Source organism: Amblyomma maculatum, chromosome 1 (genome assembly GCF_055883805.1).
Source record: "Amblyomma maculatum isolate TAMU_Amacu chromosome 1, ASM5588380v1, whole genome shotgun sequence".
NCBI lineage: Eukaryota > Metazoa > Arthropoda > Arachnida > Ixodida > Ixodidae > Amblyomma > Amblyomma maculatum.
Genome location: NC_139344.1, coordinates 364,970,517 through 364,982,952, shown reverse-complemented (window position 1 = coordinate 364,982,952; position 12,436 = coordinate 364,970,517). Strand labels below are relative to the sequence as shown.

General features: G+C 49.1%; 1 protein-coding gene across 1 annotated transcript in view; it reads right to left on the bottom strand.

Moving 5' to 3' along the window:
* Window positions 1–12,436, bottom strand: part of LOC146208018 (uncharacterized) — a 153,307-nt gene that overhangs the window by 60,364 nt on the left and 80,507 nt on the right. The window contains exons 3-4 of the mRNA XM_084591702.1: window positions 2,508–2,638; window positions 117–243 (exon numbers count right to left, since the gene is read on the bottom strand). Of these exons, the coding sequence (XP_084447828.1) occupies window positions 117–243; window positions 2,508–2,638 (258 nt within the window). The remainder of the gene's footprint in view (window positions 1–116; window positions 244–2,507; window positions 2,639–12,436) is intronic.

Sequence of the window (12,436 nt, the reverse complement as noted above, 5' to 3'; positions counted from 1 at the left end):
ACTCGGCCATGCAAGACAAATTGAAAGCTTTCCTCCTTTTCCGTTTACACCTCCGTGCTTTTCAAACTCTATAGGTACCATCGCCAAGTGAGTGCCAGCCATGAGAGGCAACGCACCTTGAGGTTGTTGGCGAGGGCCTCCTCTTCAAACCTCCTCTCCGCTTCGGGAGCCGTCATCTGCTCCAGGAAGCAGACACCAGTCGCGTAGTGGCCCGCTGGGGGCAGCACAATGTTCAGCTCCTCCCTGCACATTTGGATACAGATGAGATCGATTGGGGCCAGCGAGGCTCCGTGCTTAAGGCCACTTATCAAGCTCACGGTGGCGTGTCGGCACTCCTTTTCTTTTTATACGTGGAATAAAACACGTATAAAGCGCAAAATAGATCAATGGCTTTCACAATGCACCACAATTCTAAATGGAGCTCTTTTCCAAGAGTCTACGAAAACAGTCCCATCAGCTAAAATTCTGACGGCAAGAAATAACCAAGTATATGAATATAAGCAATTGCTACTATTGTGGCAATAGATCTGTAACTAGTCGTAACTAATAATGAGTGAGCAAAGTACAGCTAGACAGCTAGACAGCTAGAAAACATAGAAAGCTCACAACTGAAGTGGCTTAACAAAACTTGAAGTTGGGCTAGATGGTGCATTGTAATTTGACTGAAGATGAAGCGCACGGGAAGACGCACACAAGAGAAGAAGACACAGGACACGCGCTAGTCCTGTGTCTTCTTCTCTTGTGTGCGTCTTCCCGTGCGCTTCATCTTCAGTCAAACTGAAGTGGCCTTGACAAAAAAAAAAGCAGAGGGGAGAGGGGCCAGAGCAAGAAAGCAGTTGCATCGCAACAATTACAATGGAAATGTGTTCGTGCATATTGAAATTCTGGCTTTGTCACACAGTAAGTTGACTACTAAATCAGCTCTGCTTTCAGAATAGTAAGGCAAAGATACCATAGCAGTGAGAGTAAGCGCAAATTGGCCAGCCGTAAAGCAAGGAACAGACGATAACGCAACACCTAACTGCCTGTGGTCGCAAATGGCAGCTCACACTGTATTGGCTATAACAGCATGACAGATCACACAGACCCCCTGAAAGTAATGAATCTGACATAAGACACTATGGCAGGAGGCTGGCACTTTAATCTGAGAACATATGGGCCAACAGGCCCATAAAGCCGAGCAATCCTGCTTTATGTAAGATGTACAGTGACAACTCCAAAAAGGAGGAGGATGCAAAGATACAGTCCATAGTAAGCTAGGTATAAAGCCCAGTAGCTCTGAAACGAGAGAGAGCGTGTAGAGTGTTTATATTCACTACAGGTGCCATAGCACAGTCTACCATGCTAGACAAGAACAATGCAGACAAACCATATCACATTGTGCTCAACGGCCAAGGGACCAGAAAGTGTAAAGGTCATTCATGCTAAAAGGAAATAAACAATGCCACTAATAATCTAACTACTTTAATGCATATGAATTGTTAATTGAAAGAAACGTCCGATCAGAATCCACTGATGCTAAGCCAGATTTGTGATAATGTACAAGTCTGCAAGAGCTTCGAAAAATCTGCTACGACCATCGTCATCGGTAGCCTGACTATACCCGCGGCAGGGCAAAGGCCTCCCCACTCATATCCCTCCACTTAACTTGTTCTCGTGTCAGCTGCATCCACTTGATCCCCACAGACTTCCGAATCGTATTCACCCACCTAACTTTCTGCCGCATCTTGCAAGGTTTGCCTTCTCCTGCAATCAGTCAATCACTCTCTGCTGCCATCGATTATCTTGCTTTCGCCGTTCTGCCCATGTCCATTTATCCCTCTCGTACTGCTTTGAATTAGTTCCCCGACACACTCTGCTCTTTTCCTGTCTTTAGATGTTATAACTATCACTTTTCTTTCCATAGCCCTCACAGCACTATCCTCAGAAGACCTTTCGTGAGCCTCCATTATTCTGCACATAAGTGAGCACTGGCAAAGTGTAGCTTCATCTGGGTAGATACTGGGATACATCCATTCATGATTTGAGAATATCTGTCAATTGCGCTCCATCTGACTCTTGTTCTAGTTATTTCACTTTCGTGGCCCAGGTCTCCGTCTCTATCCAGTTTTATATATATTTCTTTAGCACTTCCGGTGCCTCGCTACGCATCATAAATTGCTGTTCCCTTCCAAGACTACTGAACATTTAGTTTTCTGCATAATAACTTTCAGACCTACCGGTCTGTTTTGCATGCCTCAGAAAGCTATTGCTCATAGCACTCTGCTAACCCTTCTACATGTTTTCGCACGTCACTGCTCATATGCCATGGAAGCAGAGAAAAGCATGAACTGAGAAAGATGCCGTAATGAGCGCATTTGAAAAAGCAGAGAAGCTAGAAAAAACGTTTCACTGCGTTCAAAAGGGCAAGCAGACGGTCGCCTCTGGTTAATCACCCACCAGTTTTCCTCAGCATACAGGCGTGGCAAGTCGATTTAAGCTATGGTAAGTATGGAAGGAAGACGTACCTGAGTCTCTTTCGGTAGAACTTGTCTGGCACGGCCATCATGACGCCAGCTCCGTCGCCCGTGTTGTTGTCACAGGCACAAGCACCGCGGTGCTCCATGCGCCGAGACATAGTCTCCGCATCTTGAATGATCTGCGATAGAGGAACATCTCTGTCGTTAAGATATATCTGGTACAGTTATAACAAAATATCCCGCGCGAAACGCACACAAGTGCGAAAACTTGAAAACTACACAGACATAAAATGGCACCTCAACTGAAGTCATATGTGAGAAGGGCTGCATCGCTAACACAAGAGACCAGCACAGAAAGTGCGCTGAAAGTGAATCTGAAAGTGAATCTGAAAGTGAATCTGAATTATCCCCTACAGATCAGCGGGTTACACTTCATTTAAATGATCGAACTCCTGACAAAGGGAGAGGCATCTCTCAAAATCACAAACTTCGTCAGGCTTGTTTGGAGCTAGCCTTCGGCTAGCACACTTTTTTGCCGAGCTCGAGATACGCCTGTGGTTTTACGTGATTTCTTTGCACGTGATAACGCTAGAGCATAGTGACTATCGGCATGTAGCCGCCGGAATGAACGCTTTATTGGAGCGGACACTCAGATGTCGTTATTTCCTTTCCAAATAAAAAAAAAAAAAGAACAAGCGGACCATTCTGCTCAATCTAACGTCCGGTAAATGTTGGGACAATGTGCTCGAGCGAGTGCAAGTGCGCTCGGTGCGACAAAGGTCAACGGCCCCGCGCCTCCGTCCGCGCCCACCGCTTTGCTGCTGTCTCGACCACGCCCCCTCGCGGCCTGCGAAGCACGCTTCTCCGCAGCATGACGCTTTGTGCGGGGAAGCCAGACGCGCTTAAAGCGGCGATCGACCACCGACGTCAGGGAGGAGGGCAACTACCGAGCAACGCGACTAACACGTACGAAGCGTACAAAGAGGCCGATACACACAGCAAGGAAAACAAATATAAAAGGAGACGTGCACGTTAGACACGCACATAAAGGATATAACACAAATTAAGGAGATCGAACAAACACTAGCTATGTAATCCGTTGCGGTGATTCCCTGCGCGATTCCCTTACTGCTGGAGCGGGGACGTCTAAAGCAGATACCGGGGTCGGAAATACACAGGCCGCTAGCGGGCTGACGGCGAGAGGTTGCTACAGCAGTTATCTGTACTTTTTTTTTTTTCGATAAGTGTGCCATAAGGCATAGAGAGAAAGGGGAAAGCAATGTGGGAAAGAAGAAGAGATGAAATACCATTTTGCTCAGACCCGCAAAAGTTGCGGTCTAGTGACTGTCCAGGGTCCGCTATACGTAGTCACATTACTGATTCCACCACAGGCTATGCATTCTAATGCGACGCTTGAAGACAACCCGCGCAGTCAGAACCATATCCCGCGTTCTCAACAAAGCCAGCGGCGCGTTTAGGACCCTCGCCTCGGCTCAGCTCTCTAAATACTATCGTATTTCAATAGTAATCAACCATGACGTTCCGACTGAAACATCCCTGCCCTTCTTCCTGTTTTGTTCGTTAGTTCTTTTCTGCCAAATTACAACGTACTGATGGCGTATCTGTCGACCGCTGATTGTAGCCTTTCTAATGACATAACTGCACGGAGACAGAAAAAGGACAGTATAAATCAGCTCCCTGTAGCCAGCGAGGCCCGAAGGAAACAGCACATTCACAAATTCACACGAAGCCCGTAGACAGTCTCGTCACAGACTGGATGAGACCTCGTCGAAGCGTTTCAACCCTGGAAAAACCGACTCCATATGGCCTGAACCCAACGACAAAGACTGTCGGTTCCAGGCGGCAATAGCAGTGTACACAAACAGTTCTGCTACTGTGCCAATAAAACACCGCTGAGCATGTCCAGCTGTACCCGAAGTTAAGCAACGAGTATCCGTAGGAGCCGGTGGCCGCGGGCGCTATCCGGCAGCGAAGCTTCGTTTTCACGCGCCAAACCTCTCCTGTCGCTGCTTGACATCTACGTCCGACTTGGTAAGGAAATCTCTGATCAAAATGCGATGCATAAACGGTTAGCAGACTGCACTTTGAAAAATAGTGCACGACTAACACACCACGAAATTTTTCCGACATCCACAAGTAGTCAAGCCGCCATGTCGAAAAGACTGCTTTTTTTTTGTTCATCAATAAAATCAAACTGCCCGGAAAACAACCGCTTTAGCTGTAACACCCGCATTATGCAAACGTAACATCGTAGACGAGTTCCGAAAAGAAATAAAAATTAAGACTTTCGCGGCTCACGTTCGGTAAGCGAAGGGAGCTTTGAAACTTCCAAACGTAATTTAAAATTCAGACCACGGCCTAAAAAAAATGTATCTCCACAGCAGGTGACACGGTAGGCAGTTGTAGAGCGCGCGAGGCGGACACTTTGGGCATGCTGAGCTGCGATCGGAGAAATCCCACTCCTCAAACTTTTATTTTCTTTATTTTAACGAACACACTAAATGACCCAGTTTTCGAGAAGACCTTATTTCTGCGCTGCGCTGTCTTTAACGAACTGGCCACAATCGGCGAACATTTTCGCCGATATGAGACTCCAATAAAACCCCTAGCGGTAAAATTAAGTCATTTCGAGTCGGCGCTCAAAGCATTTCCTCCTCGTAATACGGATATCTCGAGAGGCAATAAGATGGGCGTCTTTTCACGTCGGCTCTAGAAAACGTAAACACAAACGGGTCCGCAATCGCTTGTTCCAAGAGAAGGATGCCAGCCCGCTGAAGAAATTAAAATACCCGCTGTAAACCTGCTTCGCAGCCACATACCGAAAATCGAGCGAGGAGCGCAGGAGGAATTTATTGCGGGTTGGGATCTTTTTCAACCGGGCTGCCACAGCAGCAGCACAATCAAAGAAAGAGATTCTCGCTAGCGTCCCTGCAGAACTCAGTCGCTGCGAACAAAAGAAACCCTTGCACCGCTTTACTCGACTGCATTTCGATAGATTACGAAAACATGTTTTGCGCGCGCGAGATCGATGAGGAACATTAATTGAACGGCCAATTACGGCAGCGCCGGGGCACAGCTATTTTTTCTGGGCTTGCGTGGGCGCGCCCAACTAACGAGACTGCTTTTGTTTGCGTTCGAGCGTTTTTGTGACCGTTTTTAGTTTCACACTTTTGTGTGTGCGTGTTTGCGTGCGTGCGTGCGTGTGCGTGCGTGCGCGTGCACGCATGCGCGCGCGCGGTGCGGTGTGATGTGTGCGGTGCGGTGCGGTGCGTTGCGGTGCGTGCGGTGCGATGCGGTGCGGTGCGGTGCGGTGCGGTGCATGCGGTGCGTGCGGTGCATGCGGTGCGTGCGGTGCATGCGGTGCGTGCGGAGCGGTGCGGAGCGGTGTGCGCGGTGTGCGCGCTCGTGTGTGTCAAAATTGTTTTATTGAACGTTTCAATTATTTCTAGTACGGTTTCGTTTACGTTACCGGTGCCCGGACGTATTCGCGAATTACAATTATTGAAACCGACTGGCACCGCGGCGGCACTCTAACCCTGCAACTCGTGACGATAAGGATGCACGAAGCACTGCTCAAGATAGACGCCTCTCTCAATAGTTCGGGAAGGCTTTTCCGGAAATTGCTTCACAATTTTGGCGACGATAGAGCTGAACACGTCCGAAGGTCATTACGCTTCAGGAGACGCGATCCCAGCCATGAACTTATCGGCCGACCTGCCATTGCGAACTACCTACCGCTCCCAGGCAATGGTAGTAAAGCCACACAAGGTGAACTAGCCGTTTGCCTTCCCATGCATGCGTTCTCTCTCCCCATGTAGTGATTTTCGACACTGTACGCCTGTGGAGCGCTTCACCGTTCAGGAGACTTGGGGTATTAAACTCACTGTGCAGAAAATTCACGCGGCTCGAACCCGCCGTAGTGGTGGCGAATCACCGTACCGCGGGGCGGGATGTGACAGCTGATTGCTAGGCTGTCATGCATGGAGATGCTAGAAGCAAATTGTTATCGCTTGCCTACCACGCGTTTGATTACAAAAAACAACTACCCATAAACGATACAGCACCTGATCCCAAATATCCGCTCAAAAAACGCGAGGCAGCCATCTAAAATTAAAGCTTTCCAAACGGCGCTCCATGCGGTATTCTAGGCGGCGCAGCACGCCACTTGTTATGCTAAATAATTATCTGATTTCGCAATTTAAGGCACACTTCGCCTAACGTCTATTTGAAGGGCGATAAAAATGTATCCGCAATATCAGTGTAAACAGGTGTTAAAAAATTTAAAGGGGTTCAACGCTGCTGAACCGAATGTAAAGCGAATTCCTTAGGCTGCGGGTAACCGAGCGCTGCATCGAATACAATTCGCATCAAAATTCACCAGCGTTTTAGGCAGAATCAACCTTCATGCCCTGCGCGTGGAATGCCGGCAATACGCTTTCCTGTTCCACTCGGTCAGCTCTCCGCGGCGGCGCGCGCATGCGCAGTGCAGAAAATACCGTTATCCTCCTCTTCGCGCCGACGCACGCTTCTGCTGGGATGACGCTCCCCTCCTTCTCTCTGTAGCGAGCGCAGCGGCAGAGCACCTGTGGAACGGCGCAGCTGATTTCCATGGCAATGGCGCATGCGCAGTAGTGGCCTCTGCACGGCCCCGCGAAATGCGCTTTTACTAGCCTAGGGTAGCTTTTGCTACAATAATGGTTTTCTTGATGTCACCTAAAGCGTAAACCACTCGCGAAGATTGTAGGAAAATCTAAATCTATGTTGGAACCAATGTTGCTGCTACGGGTTTCTCGTATTCCAGCCCGACGATCTAGTCGCTTTTTATTTTCTTTTTTGCACTTCCAAGAGGTTGCGGACCCAACCTACAGCAATCGCTCTCGACGTCTGCACACTTGGTCATGCACCTAGTCTCGTGACATTACACAACTCTCCGACCAATCAGCGCTCAGCCATGTAATGTGCAAACCGCTGTATGCCACAGCAGATGTCGGGTTGTCTCGAGACATCACAAAATCCGCCTACCATTCACCGCAAGGCCATTTCAAGTACAAAACGCTGAAACACCTGTCAAATCGACCATTAAATTTCAATTGGTTGAGGGGATGATGGCGTAGCCTTGTGACGCCATAGACCACGCCAACTAGCCCGCTCTCGGACGTGTGATGACGTCACATGCACTCCACGACTTCCCAAAACGCCTGCTAAGTCGTTGATGCCACTTGGTCTCATGACGTCACATTCCGCCGACAAATCAAAGTTCGGTCATGTCACCTGCAACCTGTCAGAGCACCTGCCAACTCTGGCACGAATTTCTCTAATTGGGCGACAGGTTTATGTCGTCATGTGTTATCGTGAAGGCACAAATCACACCGATAATCCGCGCTGTGTGATCAGCGGCCTGATCGACGATAGGACGAGAGAGGTTGATGGCTTCACAAGGTCGCGTAACCTCTCTCGACCAATTACAGAATTCCGTGACAAGTACCGGCTTTTGTTTTCAGTGTGTACTCTTGTTATCGCTATAAAGTCGTACAACGCCAACCTTGGTCGACACATTTCACACAATATACGAGTAAAAGCGATTGCCAGATGTTTCCGCCCACAGCCGTCACAGCGCCCTAACGTTCAGCACTCGGCAGAGTAGGCACAGCGACATGTTCGATGGCACTTCGAAAATGGCTCCACTGGAATAACACCGGAGACGTGCTATATTTAACGCCCAGAACACCAACGACACATAAACCTTATTTTTTTTTTCTTAAAATATTTTTCTTTCTTCGCTCGGTTGTCGACACGTACAGCAACCGGAAATGAGACTACAAAGCACGTCTCCAAATACCTACTGACATGAAAAAAAAAAAAAAAAAGAGAAAAAAGCAGTCAATACAGACGAGGTTCAGGCCGCTTCCTTACTTCATGCGTCTAGAAAAAAAAAAAAGAAGAGGCAGCTTTGTTACCGTTCAGAACGGCCCACAGCTCTGTGTACGAAAAACTGCCTACCTTCTGAGGCTGCAGTGGGGAAAAAAGCGGTTCCTGCCATCATTCTTCCGACGGGTTGCTGTGGGCGAACGCGGCATACGGACGGTCTAACTAACCTGGACGCCAGCCTCCAAAGTATGCGCAAATGCCCTGCTGCTATGTAGTACGTACGCGTGTTTATTACGCCTGGAATAGCGCCCTCGGCACCGGACGGTTGCCTCAACTCTCCACGGAGGAGGTGGCAAGTGCCTGCATTTGTTCATTATGATTTGAGCCCGTGTACTCGTAAACGAATAAAACGCGATAATTAGGAGAGTCTTTACTTGCATTGCGGGCGGATGCCTGAAAAGTATATAGCGTTTTCATTCGGCGATACTTTAAAATGGCCAAACATATTGGGAGTTTTAAAGTGAGCGGTGCTTATGTATAGGCTTTCCGGAGGCCACGAACGATCGTACAACCGCTTTTTGTTCGTTTACTACTGGGCAGTATTTGTCAAAAATATACAGCCAAAAGGGTTCGCCTTTAGAACTTTATTGGGACTCCTGAAAGAACTCCCGGAATGCCTAAGATCTCGAATACCCAAGCTCGAGAAAGGTGAGGACGAGACTAACGCCACGGAGATGAGCAACGAGACCAGATAGAAGTTCTGATTGGATGCAAACCTCGCGGGCTCTACATTTCTGAGAAAGGCTGTACGTTGAGTGCTAAGCTTATTGCACAGTGAGGAGCCTACCTTTCATGACTTCGTCACCTGCCATAGTCTCCTTTTCCATTGTTGTCGTTTCCTCCTATCCTGCTACAGCGTCAAGTAGCGGACGAGATAAACGGACGCAGCATGCGTTCGACATCGGCCTCCACACGTCCATCACTACAGGATGAGGGGACTAGCTGAACCGCTACAAATATCTTTCCGCCCCTATTTATAAGCCTATGGAGTTCGTCCCGTGCATGCAATCCCCAGCCCGTAAACCAGCATGGAGTGAAATGTAGCCGTGTGCAGTACCATGCAGTGCGTCCGCAACTGAGAGATCCCCTCCTCCCCACCGTCACCCCGATTGTAGCCCACACTCATGGCCTTTGGTACCTCTTTAAAAAAAATAAAAAATCCTTGACTGATTCATATATTTTGCTCCAGCCGACCCCACCCCTAATTCACATCATTAAAGATTATCTCTATATATTGTCACCTGGTGTCCCCATGTTCTTGCTGCGCCTGGAAGAAGAGCACACTGAAGTTGACTCGCGTGCTGTGCGCCGAACTTTGCCTGCTGGTACAGCTTCGTCCCGTCGTTTTAGTCACGTCTAGCCCTGTTGTCCGTGACAATATTAAGGATACGCGCTGTGACGCACTGCACTTGCATATTTCATCCCCTTTTTCATGTGCGCACGTTCGACAGCACTCAACGTGCGATCAAGCAAGCCGCAGAGTGCGCGAATCGAACACTTGATATATTCAAATATAAGCGACACTGACTACTCGATTCAGTTTTCTTTTTCCGCGTGGTTCTTTTTTTACATCACTCCCTCCCGTGGCCGGGCTAACGGTTAAACGATGAGAAACGAGAAAAAGACGCCGCACCTGCGCCTTGGCGGACACCGAGACGGGAAGGTTTGGAGACGGTGGAGTTACGGGACCCCAAATCGCAGGAAAGTAAAATCCAAAAACGTCAGCTAGGGGGAACCTTTGGGGAAAATCTCGCTGATAGCGGCATGCAGAGCAAAGGGCACCTTCGTTGCCGTGCACGGATCTGTAATGCACTTTTCCGTACATCGATGCCGATTCCATCCGTGAACCGAGGCCCGAAACTAACTCGGGGAAAAGAACAAACGATCCGCAAGAGGGCCAGCGGCGAATAAATTACACGGAAAATCTCGGCGCGCGCGCGCGCGCCCGATGTTCGTGTTCTCGCTACACAACGCCGCCATGAATCGACCTGGGGTGGAATAGGGAGAGTAAAAGTAAAGCCGCTCTATCGAATGCTAAGGAGAGCCTTTTTACGTGAAAGGGCGCCAGGAGTGGCACGACGATGCGCCGTGCAGAAAAAGAAAAAAAAAGAAAAGTCGGAAAAATCAAAGCGAAACTCCGCGCCCTTAATGCTGAAATCGATAGAGGCTTTGAAATGCGTGAATCCATGGTGCGCAAGGTGTTTCCTAGAACTCGAATCAACGCTCTAGAAAAGAAGGGGTGCATTCCAATAGATAAAAGAGGATGTAGACCAAGTGGTCGACGTCTCGAGCACCTATAGTTGCTGCTTTAATTCTTCAAATAACTGTTGTATAGTAATCATAAACAGACTTTAGCACGGCAAATTCTGAAGTGTGTAGACCTCGTACAAGAAACTGTACGAGGTCTAACAAGAATGTTTTTGAGGAAATAAACGGGCGCAGCAGCCGTTCTCGGTGTGACACCGGACCCATACCGGGACTCAAAGGACGAAGTAGGGAGTTAAGGAGTGGGATTAAGCAGAAAAAGGATTCGAATTTTGACCCCCGAGATTTTCGGCGTGAACAGCCATCGCACTGTCGCATCTTTAACGCTCCACCCCCATCGGAATCGGCCCCGAGTACTCAGTTTGAGCTTGAAGTCTGTGTAATGTATGCGCGGTCACGTCTGCGAATGCGCCAGCGTGTCTTCATTGCCAGAGGAACTTTCAAAGTTTTAGAAGCGGATATCAACCTTAGCATGGCAACAGGCCTGCCTCAACGACGGCTATCCTGCAGCAAGACCCCACGCGAAGCGGCAGCTCGCGTGGCATCGGGCATCCACGTACGGCGGACGGTACGGGAGGCTGCCCTTCAAACTACAAAGGCGGCGGTGGAGGAAGGACGCATACATCCCCGGCTCAGCATTGAGAGAGAGTACGCCAGAGACAAAAAAAAAAAAAAAAAATGTGCCGACAACACGATCCTCGCTTCCGCAGAGTCAGTAACCGGGTCTACCCGTGGAAAGCTAGTGGCGTATCCATCGACGTGTCGTGGCCTACGTGAGAGAATCTGGAAGGCGGGTCTTTATGGTGCTGTACGCAAAAATGCCAGTTGGTGCTTTTATATCGACCAGTGCTCAAGGACAATGGATTCCCAACCTAGGCACCTAGGGACAAGACAAGATTAAAAACCGTGATCTTACCATTGTGGGGAGACATTTAACTCAAGTCTCTACCGACATGTAATCCTTTAAATAAATTTGCACTGCTCCTATTTCAAGAGCTCCTCGCTTCCGTGGTTACTCGACGCCTCGCTAGTTTTCCCTGGCCTTCGCATCGCAACACCGGGCTATTTTTCCGATGCAGCCTTAACCAAAGAAAACAGAAAAAGAGCGGTTTACGACACTACCGTCCGCTATTTTCAAGTCAGTGTAAGGTGGAAGCTACCTCCTTTCCTTATTCCCTTTCTCCTAAGTTAACTTGCGTAACAAAATAACCACTGAAACCCATGACCACGCTCTACGTACGGAGCGCCAGTGTGTCTTGCGCGGCCGTACTTTGAACGTGGCCGCGCGTCTAACCAAAAGGACGCAGGCAAGGGAAAGGGGGAGGGGGTGCTTGCGATCTTGTGTTACCCTCAAGTGTGAAACAACCTTTACAACGGCAAGTAATAAAGATTAGCACCAATAAACACAAACGACCGACGACTGAATTGCCCCACGAGATACTGCGGTTTGTGAACAAGCCTACAGCCGTTCCAATGGTTGCAACACAGTGGTGGAGGCCAGCCGTAATCGGTTTGGGTAGAGCCCACCACCGCTTTGCGAGTGTCGCGGGAGTGGCGCAGTGCCGACTGGCGTTGGTCACCGTCGGACAAGTGCGGGTCTGGTCACGTTCGAATCTGCGCGAACAAGTTTACTGTGGAGCCCCGCTGAGGTGGCTCAGTGGTTAGGGAGCTTCACTGCAGAGCCCGACGACGCGGATTCGGTTTCGGCCGCAGCTGCCACGTTTCGGCGGAGGCGAAACACGAAATGCTTCCGTGTACTGCGC